Below are 16,394 nucleotides of genomic sequence, written 5' to 3'. Positions count from 1 at the left end.
GAAGATATTAAGAAAGGTGCAAAGTAGCAATTTATTTTATTGGATGTAAGAATGTGTGCGTGTACATGGGTTTTTGAAAACGGTAGTATAGAGCTGGATCTAGTCAGTTCTACAGATCGATTCATGATTTATACACCAAGCATATTTACCATAGATATGCTGTTTTTATAGGGGTAACATACTGTAAAATGCTAGGGAACTGTCAGCCAACTGGAATTTTCCATGCGCCCGTCCCTAATTTTTATTAAACGTGTCTCCACACTTTTTTAGATGTGGCTAAAATGATTGTCATAAAGTGCTGGACAACACTGAGAATTTTGTGTTACCGAAATGAAAAACAGCCTATATTGTGACAAGCCATTTTGTTGTATCTTCTGTGAATTACTCTTACCAACAGTTTGATGAAATGTAAATTTCTTATTACTTAGAAGTTCCTTATCACTTCTTTCAGCAATGTGCAAGGACAATATATGTGTCTCTGGAGTGTGCGTTCATATTAATAAAGCATGAAGGCTACTAAGATGCCAGAGCTCTTCGCAGCGGTTACTCTTTAAGATGTGGCATGCAAAGAAGAGAGCTCTGCCCCAAGCTTGTAAGAGCAAACTTGAGCCTTCCAGGTGTTTTGGACTTCAACTTCCACAATTCCTAACAACCTCAGACCCTTTCCTTTTCCTTCTCAGCCGCAGTAACATACCTTAATTCTTATGAATATGTCGACATGACAATACTAACAAGGAAACGTCTAGATCATTTGTATCTCCTAAGGCACTTTGAACATACTTACACCATTGTTCACCAATTTGGTGAAAGGACTGTTAGTAGTCCAGCTGCACCATTTCTTCTGCAGCTGAGAGAAGGGAACCAGTAGGTCATGAAAAGCCCGTATGCTCCATGTGTGTTGTCCGGGGCAATGGGTCTCCGTTGCTACTGCTGTCCTCTCTGCAGCAATGAGACTAGGCTCTCTTTCATCTGCTACCATCCAGTTAGAAACTGAGCCTGGACTTGTGAAACTTCTCCTTCGGATTTTGTCCTTGAAAAAAATATAGATGATAGTTAAAACATAAACAGATGTGACATCTTTACTCAGGGGCCAATGAAAGCAAACACAGGGTTGTTGTGTGTTTTCTGGGCTGTATGGCCATGTTCCAGAAGTACAATAGAGTCTCACTTATCCAAGCTAAATCAGCCGGCAGAACATTGGATAAGCGAATATCTTGGATAATGAGGAGGGATTAAGGAAAAGCCTATTAAACATTAAATTAGGTTATGATTTTACAAAATAAGCATCAAAACATCATGTTATACAACAAATTTGACAGAAAAAGTAGTTCAATACGCAGTAATGTTATGTTGTAATTACTGTATTTACGAATTTAGCACCAAAATATCACGATATATTGAAAACATTGACTACAAAAATGGCTTGGATAATCCAGAAGCTTGGATAAGTGAGGCTTGGATAAGTGAGACTCTACTGTATTCTCTCCTGACGTTTCACTCACATCTATGGCAGGCATCATCAGAGGTTCTGGAACATGTCTGTACAGCCCAGCACAAAAACTAGCACTTTTGCCCAGTTTCTCCAGATTTTATCCAAGATTTTATCTTTTGTCCTTGTATGTGATTTTTTTATGACTTGTTTTTATTGTTATTTGATCTGTTTTATTGCTTTGTTTTATTGTTGTTGACTGGGCCTGGCCCCATGTAAGCCGCCCCGAGTCCCTCCGGGGAGATGGGGCGGGGTATAAAAATAAAATAATAATAATTATTATTATTATTATTATTACAGCCCGCAAAACACACAACAACTCTGTACTCCCGGCCATGAAAGCCTTCGACAACACAAAGCAAACACAGCTTTCTTCTTTCTTAATAAATAAAGCATAGGTGAAATAGTAAGTTCTCTCCCCCCGTAATTTGTGCATGTAATAGAGTTGTAATAGAGCCTGGCATGTGACACTCGAGAGAGAGATGGAATGACTACTTACGAGTATAGCAAACATGGACTGGGACAACTGAACGAGATGAGTCCAAGAAACAGACTATAGCACTAGATAAGAGCACTTCTAACTGCCACATTTTGTTGCACATCTCCTTTATGAACACTGGACAAAAATGGACTGCCAAACGTTTTGCCCCTTACCTGTTCCATTTCCACCCATAGAGTGATTGTTGTTTTCATTCTCTTGGTTTGGCATCACTAGCCTGAGTTCGTTGATATCAGCCGCAGCATTCTGGATCCCGTTCTACAACTCAAAACATTCCCCAGTCAACATCCACAGGAAGAAGACAGACAGCAGAATAAAGCAGAAAAGGAAATTGTGTACAGGTCAGCAAGTGCAGAAAAGGATTCAAACTAACCTCCCGCTCACAGTGAACGTCCAAAGAGCTCCTTTTGGGACATAATTTCTGCCTGGAAAAAAAAGCGGTGAGAAAAAAAAATGTATTTATTGCCAGCTCTGAAGGACATTTTAAAGCTAGACATCACATCCACAAGCTTTGTATCTGAATCCAAACCCCACTCTACTGACTAAACAGAACGAGCCGCAGCCTTCCAGATATTCCTGTCTTATTTTCATCAGTGCTAGTCATGATGTCTAATGATGAAGAATACAGGAGTTGGAGTCGAGCATCTGGAGGGCTGCATACAATAACATGTCAGGCCAGATTCGGCCCATTGGCTTTGAATTTAACGCATGTGACCTAGAGATTCTGAGATAATATTTTTTAATCAAATACGTAAATAATAAAATCTGCAAAAGTCAAAACTGCAAATGTGGAGGGATGGCAGTTCTTAGGTAAGGGTAAAGGTTTTCCCTGACGTTAAGTCCAGTCATGACCGACTCTGGGGGTTGGTGCTCATCTCTATTTCTAAGCCGAAGAGCCGGCGTTGTCCGTAGACACCTCCAAGGTCATGTGGCCACTGGCATGACTGCATGGAGTGCCGTTAGGGTTCTTAGAATGTGGTTATTTCCAAGCTTTGGGTAGTATACATAAACAACAACAACAACACTTCAGCAGGGTTATTGTGATGGAACAAGCCAGACGCTGGCTCAGAAGTAGACCATTCCAGGTCACTACCCTGGATTGAGCACTGGTTCCCGCCTGGCAGTCCAAAGTCTCATGGGTTTTATGCTCCTAAGAGGCAAATGTGGCCAAGGTGACAGGCGTTGGTGTTTCTCATGAGCAGAGGAATAACAACCGTCTTCTCTTCTGTTGAGATGACAGTCAACATAGAGGTCACCATCAGGAATAGCTATTTGGCTGGTCAGACATTCCATTGTCGCCTCTTCATCCTTCTCGGGCAGCGAGCGAAAAAAAGCCAGTGAAAACACACACATACACAAACACATTGCAAACCTCAAAGTCTGCAGAGCATGATGAAAATTAAATAAGAGAGACAAGCCGCTTGTTTGTGAAGGCCTGGGCAAGAAGGCAAGGGATGGCATCCCCTCCAGCTTGCCTCCTGGCCAAAAGTAATTAGAAGGACCTGGCAACCAACAACCAATGCTTTCATTACTTCTCCAAGTGGTAAACAAAGACAACAGTGTGGCAAAACCTTGGAGCCTCCCCAGGGGCAGCGAAAGGGAACCTTTCAGGATGACCCCCCCCCCCCTCCTTCGCACACACACATTCATTTTAAAAGCATTGGGTGCCAGCGCCGGAGTGGGGAGCTGCTACTTTTAGCTCAAGAGCAAGAGACGAAACGCAAGGGGAGCAACAACAAGTAGCAAAATAGGAGAGCGGAGGGAAGGAAAGGGTAGCCAAGTTCCGACGGGCTCCGGGCTCCCAAGGACAAAGCCCAGGGAGAAAGCAGGACGAGAGCAGAAATCCGATGACTCCAAGAAGATTAGCTTCTCTTGTGGAGGTTTCTCCTTCAGCCAGGAGGGCGACTTAAGGTTGCCACTTTCTGCGTTAGCCAACTCAGAACACCCAAGCCGAATGCCAGATATGGCGAGTCAATTGCCAGTAACAGAGACAAATGCATTCTAATTAACAAGCTGTGTCTGCAACAATCCAATGTTGTTGTGCGAAGTAACTTTACTCCTGGATCCCAGCCACTCTATTTCAATCCTTCTTCCCTACCCAACCCTCCACAAACCCTAGTCAGATAGCAAACTGCAATAACTGTACGCACACAAATCCTTACTAAAATAGTCTTGTTTGCCACCCCAAAGGAGATAGTCTGTTTGTCTTTATGTCAGCAAACCTTGGTGCTGCCTCAAACGTGTGTGACGTTATGTGTGCTACATAAGCAATGCAATGCATAACGCCGGCAACAGAGACAACAATACCATCGGCTCTCAATTTTCTCTGGTTTTTCTTTCACCACTTTGGAGTTGCCTGTGTCGCAAGTCTACAAGTTTCCAGGCCTGGAGTGCAACATCCCTTAGCTTAATGTTGGAGGTTATGGAAAATTTGGCAACAGTAAAAGGTTTCTGAACAATATATATATACAGTGGAGTCTCACTTATCCAACATAAACGGGCCGGCAGAACATTGGATAAGCGAATATGTTGTATAATGAGAGATTAAGAAAAAGCCTATTAAACATCAAAATAGGTTATGATTTTACAAATTAAGCACCAAAATATCATGTTATACAACAAATTTGACAGAAAAAGTAGTTCATTACACATTAATGCTATGTAGTAATTACTGTATTTAGGAACTTAACACCAAAATATCACAATGCATTGAAAACATTGACTACAAAAATGTGTTGGATAATCCAGAATGTTGGATAAGTGAGACTCTACTGTATATATATATATATATATATATATATACACACACACACACACACAAACATTTACATATATACATATGTGTGTGTGTGTGTGTGTCGATATGATGCCTCATGAACTTCATTGTATACTGTAGTTGTTTTTCTTAACCTGTTTATTCTATTATGCTTATATTATTGTGACGTACTTTGATTGTTGTTTATGTGATTTTAATATGTTGTAAGCCACTTTGGCTCCCTGAGGGAGAAAAGCAGGAAATAAATAGATATTATTATTATTATTATTATTATTATTATTATTATTATTATTATTATTATTATTATTTACACAAATCTGTTAGCAACAACCTGAAGTGCTTAGAGAGGACTCTGCAGGAAATGCTTCAGCTGTGCTTCATAAAAAGGAAAATCAGCCTGTTTAGCAAGCCCTGGAAATGCTGTTTTGCTATCAGTAAATGTTTGATTTTTACACCTATTCTATATTATATTATCGGAAAGGGGTCCCAAGGGGTCCTAGCCCTGATCTAGGATGACGATACTGCTGCAAAAATCTCTGACAGTGTTGTTATCCTTTTTCTTCTCCTCCTTTCCTCACCCATTCCTTGGTCCATACCTCGCTTTCCAACCTTGACACCATGACACCTCCATCTCACAAGGCAAAGATCATTGCAGGAGCAGAATTTGTAGCATGAATGTTGAGAAGCTTAAATTATTCGAGGTTTTCCCACTTTCATGGGAATCCCATGTCCCAATCCTTGGGAAAGTTGAGGACTGGCTGTATACTTAATATTTCATGCTGTAATGGCATTTTCCCCTCATTGCCCATGTTTCCCCTACCATATCACAGAGGAAAACTGAAGCATGTTTAGAATGTCCCAAGTCTCCTTTATTCAATCCATTCCATTATATTATTGCACATTACTTTACAAGATAGTGTTTGCAATATCTCTCTTTCCCTCCAAGGAAGACATATGTATGGTTCCCCCGTAATCCTGCAAGCTATTTTCTCCCTCCTGTGAATTATGCTAGAAATGCATCAAAGGAAAAATAAAATAGAAATGCTGCCAGTTTTTTTTTAATTTGGGGACCAGACATGGTTTTCATTCACAAATATGCAAATATGTCTACAAATAGAATTCTAAATAAACAAAGGATAATAAACTAACCGTTATCATCCCCAAAAGATCTTCAATGCAATTTAAAAATCCTCTTATTTCACAGATTGAGAACAACAAGAGGCAGCTGGATCCTGATGTAATGCCTTATGTATTCTTGTTTTTGTTGTGTGCCTGCAAGTAATTTCAACATATTGAAACCCTTAAGTGAATTGTGGCACTTAATTTCCTTCAAAGCAATTGCTTTTGCTTTCCTCTGAGGTTGAGAGAGTGTGGCTTGCCGAAAGTTACCCAATGGGTTTCCATGGCAGATTAAATGTTACAAGAGCAGTTCCTCCTTTCTTTTCCCATGGGAGTCCATTGCACCATTAAAAACAATGAGTATGCGTCATGATCTCTCATGCCATACAACTATCACCCCCCCCCACTCACCACGGTACTGACATAGAGCACATGGCCTATGGCCAAAAGCGAGGACAGGATGATCCAAGGACACATGAACCAGCCATAAAGGCAATTGTCATGAGGTGGGAGAAAGTGGGCTCTGGTGTGTGGGAATGGGCAAGCACCAGGCACCAGGGTGATTTATGATATTGTGGCTAAGGCCCTATATAGATGGACAGTAGCGCTAGACTCTTGTATTCCGAACCATAAAGATGTATGGTATCTTCAGCTCCTGTGGGTCTTGGCGTATTCTTTCAGGAGAAGACTAAACTCACAGCAACACAGTTGGAGCAGAAGCCCTTAGAGTGTGCAAGGAGGAACTCAACAAGAGTTTGACTCAGTCCCCACTCACTGGAATCCTTACATTGATGGAGAGCAAATGTGCAATGAGGCATATCTAAAGACTGTTTAAAGAAACTGTTTATTCCCTATATTCTCTGTGTGAATTCAGAAAGACTGATGTATTGTTGCCCTGTTTTAACTTTTGAACTGAAGTAAAGATACTGTTACTTGTTACACAAGTCTGAGTGACAATTTATTATACGGCAGGATTTGTCTTGATTCAGAAACTGTGGTAAAGCTTCTATGTATCTATTTATTTATTTCTACAACCCTCAACACCTTTCCTGTATTTTACAAGTCAATTCCTCATTAACCATAATGCACACATTTCCAATGCATGGCATGCAATGTTGGACCAGACTTTATTTAATGGGGAAATGCTTTCAAACCATATGTACGATTTTTAAAAATGTTTCTAAAGTGCTCACATGGAGGAACGCAGGAAATAGATTCCAAAAGACGAAGGGCAGATGAAACCAGTGGCAGATGAGATACACAGGCCTAACAAAGATTGCACTTGGCACTTGCCGTTTTGAGAAGTACATGTATTAGAACTACTTTGAGTTTAAATATCTGCTGTCAGATTACTCTGGCATCTTTTGAAAAATCACTTACAATGTTTTTAATTGCTTGATTGAACTGATCGATTCATAAAACATAGCCCTCACAAGAATCTCAATGGTTTGCATCTCTAGTGGAAAGGCAGACTGGAATGATACATATAAAAAAGAGTCCTGCACTTACCTGCAAGCTATACAGAGTGAGGACAAAAGAACAAGTGCAAAGAAGAGGATCCCTGTTATGATGACCAGCATCATAACGTTTTCTTTCCCCTCGTTGGAGTCACTCACGGCCACCAGCTCTGTGTCGTTCTTGTATTCAAAGAGCATTGCAAAGCCTCGCCCGCGGTCCGTGGTAGTAATGAGCTCCACAATTACTTCCACCATTTTTAGAGAGGACCCAAAAGTCATGTTCTTGTTCCGGGGGGAGTTTGTGCCGCAGAAGCGAGACGAAAAGGCAAAGAGGTCAGAGACATACAAGACATCATGAGGGCAAATTTCCATTGAGGCCACTGGGATGGAGGACGTCTCTGTGGACAAAGCCATCGTTGAAATGCCCTCATCCTGTTCAAAAGGCGTATCTTCTGCATGTTGTTGAGCGCCTTGAGAATCTTCTTTTCTCCCACTAGCTGTAAGGTGAGCAACCAACATTTTGTCCTTTGGGTCTTTAGTTTCCTCCCGTATACCACTGTTCATTCGTCTGAGTAAGGTGACATTGGTTGCTTCCATGAATGGTGGTTGGCTAGGCTGTGTAATGACCAACTCTCTTGGTTCTTTTATTTGTTGGAATTGTTTGGTAGACTCATGTTTTTCAGAAGCAGTCTTTGGACGTCCACCATGAAGATGATAAAAATCTGTTGAGTGAAAGTTTTGGAGAGTGGGGCTCTTAGTTGGAAAGATACTGGAGGAGTCTGTATTTGCCCCGTTGTGGGGAAACTCTTCCTTGGTACTTTGGGGAAGAGTTAGAAAATCATCCCAGGCATTTGGGTCCTCGCTTAGGTTTTCAAATACATCAAAGTCAAAAATTTCCAACATTAGGTATGTCCCAGCAGGAATGAAGAACTGCCAAATACAATGGATACCCGATGAATAATTGTTGGGGAAACCAGGCGATAAAATAAGGCCTCTCTCTATTGATTTGAACTGTGCACCACAAGAATAGTATACCTGGAATGAAAAAAGACAGTGAGGAAACTTCATCTTAGTATCCTTAAATAAGTGTAAGCATCCAGCCAGCTGTTCAGGCATTCCCCCATTTCCAGACTGAACCAGGTTTGGGGCCAGCATCTAGTTATACATACATAATACATATTCTACATTCATGTTATTTGTATGGTCCACGGCCTCACCATTACTACACTGTTGCCATGAAACCACGTGGCAACGAGAGCGACTAGTCTCGTGAAACCCTCTTATATTGCTGAGGCAACAGGGATGTCGGGAGAGGAGAGGTTGACTATCCATGAAAGATTACTACTACCACATCAGTTCTAGATTAATAGATATGGTATCTTCACTCCTTGTGTGTCTTGGTGTACAGGCTAAGAGTATGGCCCTCCCCACTCGATGGGCAGCCTAGAAATGCAGGAGATGAGGTAAGAATTGGCGCAAGTGAAGGAGCTGCTCCAAGTGGTCTCTGGTCACAATGGTCCTTGGACAAAAGCGGTTGGGGACCACTGATGTAGACACAGCTCTGTCCACCAACAGAGGAACATGGTTAGGGAAGCGGGAACTGTTGACCCCACCAACATTGTCCACCTGACAGTTGTCCCACTCTGCCTACTGGTAGGACCAGCCCTGAGTAATAAAATTATTTCTTGTCTTTGCATTTCAAAAGCTCTCTTATGGATCATCATCATAATACCGTGAGGACCTCACACCAAGAATGGTTGTCTCCAAAATTTGCGAGACTGGATTCATAATCAGATGTTTTCTAGAACACTTTCAATGTTGAGGAGCATGCCTCAGTTCAGAAGGGAGTAGGACATATAGATCTATGGTTCCATGGAGATTACTGGATCTAGAGGAAGGCATCAACTTTGAAAGCATCTGTGCAATTGTTGGTGTTGATGTGAGGGACATAATTCTGCCGCCCCACCTTAACTTAACAAGGCACTTGCTCTCCGTATCATCAGCTTTCATTCTTTGGCTTTAACTAACGAAGAAAGGAGATTTATTTTAAAAACAAAACTAAAAAGGATTAAGTCATTTTTGTCTGTTTAAACACAAAAAGGATCTTGGCAGGACAACAGACAAATCTTACAGAGTCTGTGCATAAGCACAAATTTCAAAATATTCCAGATTCTTTCTTCCCTCCAGCCCCTCTCTGGTTCACACTTAAATTAAAAACTTCAAAAAATCATTAATTCTTTGTTTGAAATCTCTCTCTCTTGTTCCTTTTAATACACATATGCATGTACACACATTTCTTTTAGAACTAGACATTTACAGTGTTCCCTCACTACTTTGCAGTTCGCTTTTTGTGGATTTGCTGTTTCGCAGTTTTTCAATAAACTCTAAAAGAATATTATAAATCATTAAAAATTACAATTTACAGCCTAAGGAAGGGAGGAAGGAGAAGCTGAAGGGAGAGAAAAGGAGCCCAAGTGGCAACGGAAGGAGAAGGAGGCGATTTATCAACACACAGCTGTTTGATAAAGACTTAAAATAATCTATAACTACTAAAATAATGTATAAATATTAAAATAAATATAGTGTCCCTACTTCGTGGATTTTCATTTATTGCGGGTGGTCCTGGAACGTAATCCCCGCGATAAGTATACACCCCAGTTAATAAAGTCCATGTGTTCCTGGACATTTTTTCTTCAACAGAAAATTTGGTACCACAAACAATATGGAAAGAAGAGGGAAAAAATAGGTTTTGTCCTCCTCATTTTAAGTTTCTTGGAAATATTTGTCGATGGTTCTATTCCTTGGTGGTGGTAACAACAGTAACAATGCTCTTACGCCTCTTGTCTGTCAATCATTTCATCTAATAATATTACTAATAATATTACAATATATTTATATAGTACAATATAGTAATTTATTGCCAGTATTGTGCTATGCTAATAATATAATGTATGTAAATTTAATTTGTAAGCCGCTCTGAGTCCCCTTTGGGGTGAGAAGGGCAGGATATAAATGTATTAAATAAATAAATAAATAAAATCTACAGAAGGGCAGGCACTTGAAGAAATGGAATTACACTCAGCGGTGTGGTTGATTCTAGACCAGAAAACAAACCCATTTGATTCACTATTTTCGTCAAAGAGAGCGAACAAGATGAAAAAGGTGAGTTTAGTCGTTCTTTCCTTTGCAGAACGAAATCAACTCCAGACTGAATCGACAGCAAAGCTCTAGTCTTCAAGAAAATGAAATAAGCGGTTCGAAATAAACCCTGATGGGGGAAGGGGTCCCTATGGAAGAAAGTCTCGTTCAGCTCTTACTGCCCTGAGCAGAATGTATGACATTTTCTCGTTTTTAGAGCCTAATGAGATTCTGGCGTCTTTTCCCCTCTTTCTTTTTAATCCCAAACAAAGATGAAAACAGCTTGGAACTTGGCTTTGTTTGCCAAAAGTACAAAGCAAATCTTCTTTATGCAAACCCCTAGGATGCTCCACATGTTGAGTGCCTGGGCTGCAAAAAGCCATATGGAATTGAAAACAACCCACATGTGCAGCTATGTGTGAAGAATGGCCTGCAGACATCCCCCCTGCCCTCAGTCCTTGGACCCCCCAAAAACCCTTGAAGAACTTGCCAAGATTAATTTGTGTCTTCCCTCTTTGTTAATTACACTAAGCTTGCACTTTCCCGGATGGGGAAATGAGTACTAAAGCACATGGCCAGCTCTACTGTTAGGCAATGTGCGACAGCAATTTTTGGAAGCTAATCTGGGGCTTCAAGAAAGAGTGCCTACAGATTTTTCTGCTTGAGCAGTGATGGCATGATCGTCAGCATAGATGAAACTCTCTGTCCCTTCTGATCATTTGTGTTAATGTTAAATATTGATGGAGCAATTACGCTCCGCTGAGGCAGGCCGTTCTTCTGTTTTCACCATCTGCTTCTCTGATCCGGCAACTTGACAAAAAAGCTCCTGTTTTGTAGCCGGAGTAACATCTGGGGCCCAAAACTGGGTAAAAAAAGAGTACTGATCACCATGTAAAAAATTATACAAAATTTATTTATTTATTTACTACATTTATATCCCGCTCTTCTCACCCCGAAGGGGACTCAGAGCAGCTTACAAATCAAATGAACATACAATATATTATGAGCATAGCACAATATATGCATTAAATTACTATATTGTACGATTGACTGTGCTGGGGATGCTTTTAACTAATAGTGGTTTTTTATATCCAATGTGTTCCCTGCTTGGGTTTTAATAATGCTGTACTTACTTGGTTTTATCTTGTTTTTAATTATGTTGGTGCTAATCCATGAAATATGTAGTATTTGAAGGGCATATCCTGACATTGATATTTGCAGCATTTTAATGTTTTAATGATTTATATAGGGTTTTAATGGCATGTTTTATATTGTATACGATGGTCTGGTTTTTGTGTATTTGTTTGTTTGTCTTGCATGCAAAAGACCTATGGTCTAAGCATTAAATAAATTTGAATTTGAATTTATTAGTAATATTACATTTAATAAATAATATATAATTAATATTATTATATTGTATTATTAGTAGTATAATATTGTATTTCATTATAATTTTATTATCAATATTATATGTATATACAATATATTAGATATTTATACATTATTATAATTGGCCCTCCGTATCCACTGATTCTCTGTCCATAGATTCAACGGATCTTTGAAGGCAACCATAATGCTGCCAGTATATATATAACATCTATCTATCTTTCTAATGTTACTGAAAATTAGATCCCAAAATTATGAGACATGCCTACAGTGTGCCCACATTGAATGCTGGCAGGTATAATCTAAAAAAACCAAAAAACCATCCCTATTCATCTCTAACTACTTGACCAGCCTTTTCCCATATTTCCTCTACATACTGATTCCTCCCCTTTGCAAGAAAGTTCACATTTAGTGAACTTTGGTGGCTTGTCTTTTCTCCGACTTTTTTTGGTGTTCCTTGTTTGGCTTTTGCCATTGTTCTTGTCTGCTGCGTTAATTCTGGAGCCATTTTGAATGAATGCTGTATTACACTTTTGCTTCCCTTGCCCCTTTGGGGGCAGGAAGGCAATTAATAAGTTATAACAATAAAGAAACACGTCAGTGGCTTGCAATTCCGCAATTCCCCCTTTCCTTTCATCATTAAAGAGTATGACCATGCTGCTTGCACTCAAATCATATTAGCACCAAAACAGAGACATGACTACCCCAAACACTGCATTCCTAAACTGTCTGCCAAGACAAATCAGCGTCAGGCATCTAGACATAGGGATGCTAGGCTGAGACACTTATATTTTGACAGCAGGCGAAAAGATTGTGCATCCACATGTGCAAATGTGTTCTCTTTCCATTCTCCTTCCGTCAGAGTACGAGAGCCCTCCATTAGCCAATGAGAAAACAGGAGTGGCTGGGTGGGAAATACGTTCACGCTTGAATCTGGTCGCACTCCATACTATCCCATTTCAACCCTCCCAAAATAATAATAATCTATATATATATATAAAATGTAATGTGCATAATTCCCATGGAGTAAACAACAAAACCACTGGACCAAATGACACCAAATTTGGCCACAAAAGACATAGTCATCCAATCTATGTCTTTCCATCAAAACCAAAAATTACAAACCACGCATGCGCAGAGCCACCACCCTGCCGGAAACTTGGTGATGTTAGCCAGGTGGGCAGGGCTTCAACCAGAGCCAGCTGACACCTCCCAACAGAGTCGTCATTATTATTATTATTATTATTATTATTATTATTATTATTATTTTATTATGACACAGCAAACAAGATAGATATGCTGGATTTCGTATCACAAAATCACAAGTCGAACACTTCCCAAGTGTCTAGGACTGTGTGATGTATTTTCGGATGACGCGTTATTATTATTATTATTGGGTTCCTGGGAACCATCAAAATGAACAAAAACTGGCAGCCAGCATTAAAAAACTCTACAATCTGGACAGTAAATAAAGAACAACACTCTGAAAATAAGGGTATTCCAGACAAGAAACAACCAGAGCCAGCTAACACCTCCCAACAAAGGATTCCCTCCGAGAGGAAACAACCAAGCTTTGAAGCTGCAAGCTCATTCAATGCTAACCAAGGTGACTAATTACAACATTCACACTTGCCTCTACAAACAAAAACCCACTTAGGACGACGCCACAGCAACGTGTGGCCGGGCACAGCTAGTTGTTGTTGTTGTTGTTGTTGTTATTATTATTATTATTATTATTAAAATTCCAAGCACAACCTTAGATCTGACATATTCCTTTTCTAACTGTGGACCTTATCGCACACACAGGAGAACATGCCTATTCCGGATCAATGCTTTTAACCCAGAGATAGGAACAGTGACTGCTTCCAGATGTTGCAGGCATGCAACTTTATAGCTTTCCTTAGCCTGGCTATGCCAGTTGGAGCTCTGTGCAGTCCTACAACATCTGGATGGCTCTGCCTGTCCTGCACCCGCCTCAGCGCCCCACTGGTATCCAACTGGCCTTGGAGCAAACAATATGGCGGACTGGCCGAGGCTGTGGCTTCATCCCTTGCCACTTTCTTCTGTTCTCAGTTCACCAGTGGGGCACCCAACATTGGCACGGTGTTGCCCGAGTTTCCATTCTGCTCTTTCCCAGCGATTCACATTCTGCTTCTTGGCTCCAAACACTGCTTATGTTTATTGGCTCCAGACATACCAAAGCACCTATTTTGCGGCCCTCGCTGCATCATTTACTGTACGGATTCCACTTGCATTATGTGGTTGGTTGCTCTGGCAAGAGACCTTAGCGCAGGCAAGCTGTGATTCCGGCTCCGCTGCCAGTTGCTTTACAGACTTAATAGCTGAAATGTCATAGACTTTATTAACCAGACTGCATTCTTTGCTAATTGAGGGGACATAGTTTCGGAGTTGACATTTTTTAATACTTCACTGAGCTTGGGAGTGATCCTTTGTGGAAAAAAGAAAAAGCCATGGCAAACTTTGCCATTAGCTTCAAGAGCCGCCACCTCCGGGTGGCTTATAACATGATTCTCTTCTTCGTTCTCATTTATTATGACGATGATTGTCTGTGACATTTTTCTCCTGTCCTTTGTCCAAAAAGTTCAGGGTCAACGTGGTGTGACCATTCGAATGTTGGCCTAAGACTTACAAAATCTAAGTTCAAGTCCCGACTGAACCATAGAATTCATTGAATGACCCTGGGCCAGTCTCTCCCTCTCGCTCCATCTCGGGCTGTTTAGTTCACAGGGTTGGCATAGCAATAAGAGAGCGAGGAAAGCCATGGACATGGATATCAGGATGGGCAAGCGGACATTTGCCAATCCCAAATCTTACATTTTACTGCAAGGCACACTGACTATGGAGTCTGTATGATGTTGTGGTTTGAGCCTTGATAACTCTGGAGACCAAGGTTCAAATCTGTACTCAGCTATGAAAACCCATTGGGCAGGCTCAGAAGAAGACAAAGACCAATCAATGATAAGAAAACCCTATGATACCTATGAACCCTTCAGATCCGGGGTGTCAAACTCATTTTCATCAACTTTATGGTTGCCTTGAATCCATGGGTGGTGAATCCATGAGGAGGAACGAGGAAGACAGTTACTGTCTATGTCAGTGATGGCCAACCTATGACACACGTGACATTTTTGCTGACACGCTGCCGCATGCAGATTGATTGGATGACTATGTCTTTTGTGGCCAAATTTGGTGTGATTTGGTCCAGTGGTTTTGTTGTTTACTCCATGGGAATTATGCACATTACATTTATATATAGAAACTAGCTGTGCCCGGCCACGTGTTGCTGTGGCTTTTTTTAGGTGGTTCCGTGTCTTAGAAGGGGGGAAATCCTTTGTTGGGAGGTGTTAGGTGGGCCTGATTGTTTCCTGGATGGAATTCCTTTGTTTTCAGAGTGTTGCTCTTTATTTTGTGTTTTGAGAAGAAAGAGTGATGAGTACCGAATGGGTTTGGGCCTTCGAAGAGTGGGCGTTTCCCTGTTTGAGGGGGGGTGGGAATCCTTTGTTGAGCGTAAGAACGTAGAGACGTGGATGAGGGGTTGTGTTGTCAATTTTCTAGGTTGGGGGGCCTTTAGTTTTGTTGTTTTGCCCGGTGGAGCATATAGATATAGATTATTATTATATCATTCTAGTATTATTCTATTATTATTGTAGTATATTATTATATTATTACTATGATAATATTATTATTATATTATTAATTATTCATGACTACATTGAAACTACAATAGAGAGAAATCAGCGTGGAAACTGCAAGAGGTACCATAGATTTATGTACATGGAAATAATGGTAGTAAATAGTTTTTGATTTATTAAATACAGTTATATATTACAATTATACATTTTTGTTATTTAAACGATACATATTGCGAAATTATGTTTTTTTTTTCTCGAAGTGACACACCACCCAAGTCATGCTAGGTTTTTTAGTGAATTTTGACACACCAAGCACAAAAGGTTGCCCTTCACTGGTTTATGTTTTAAGTTATTTTCACTTTTGTGAGAAGTGTTATTATATTGTGATTTTATTGTGCTACTGTTTTTATTGACGTAATACTGTTTTGGGCTTTTCCCAGTGTAAGCCGCCCTGAGTCCTTTGGGAGATGGAGCGGGGTATAAATAGATTATTTTATTATGACACAGCAAACAAGATAGATATGCTGGATTTCATATCACAAAATCACAAGTCGAACACTCCCCAAGTGTCTAGGACTGTGTGATTTATTATTATTATTATTATTATTATTATTATTATTATTATTATTATTATTATCTTGTCTCCTATACCATCAGTTGTAGGCCCCTCCCCCTAGTAAAATGCTATGCTAATAATATAATATGTATTATGTATATATAGTATATTGTATATAATATACAATATAAAATACAGTTATATATAGTAATACGATATATTGTATATACATATAATATTGATATTACAGTAGAGTCTCACTTATCCAAGCCTTGCTTATCCAAGCCTCTGGATAATCCAAGCCATTTTTGTAGTCAATGT

The 16,394-nt window shown here is 40.1% G+C and overlaps 1 protein-coding gene across 2 annotated transcripts in view; it reads right to left on the bottom strand.

Annotated features, from left to right (window-relative positions):
• The window catches only part of LOC103280347 (uncharacterized), a 28,787-nt gene continuing 12,393 nt past the window's right edge, over positions 1–16,394 (bottom strand). For both annotated transcript variants that reach the window (XM_016996774.2, XM_062958573.1), the window contains 4 exons: positions 7,393–8,375; positions 2,362–2,413; positions 2,144–2,246; positions 1–1,030 (listed from right to left, as the gene is read on the bottom strand). In XM_016996774.2, coding sequence (XP_016852263.1) covers positions 984–1,030; positions 2,144–2,246; positions 2,362–2,413; positions 7,393–8,243 — 1,053 coding nt within the window. In that variant the 5' untranslated portion in view covers positions 8,244–8,375 and the 3' untranslated portion in view covers positions 1–983. The remainder of the gene's footprint in view (positions 1,031–2,143; positions 2,247–2,361; positions 2,414–7,392; positions 8,376–16,394) is intronic.

Source organism: Anolis carolinensis, chromosome X (genome assembly GCF_035594765.1).
Source record: "Anolis carolinensis isolate JA03-04 chromosome X, rAnoCar3.1.pri, whole genome shotgun sequence".
Lineage (NCBI taxonomy): Eukaryota > Metazoa > Chordata > Lepidosauria > Squamata > Dactyloidae > Anolis > Anolis carolinensis.
The sequence above is the reverse complement of the archived record's forward strand: the minus strand, read 5'-3'. Positions and strand labels throughout refer to the sequence as shown.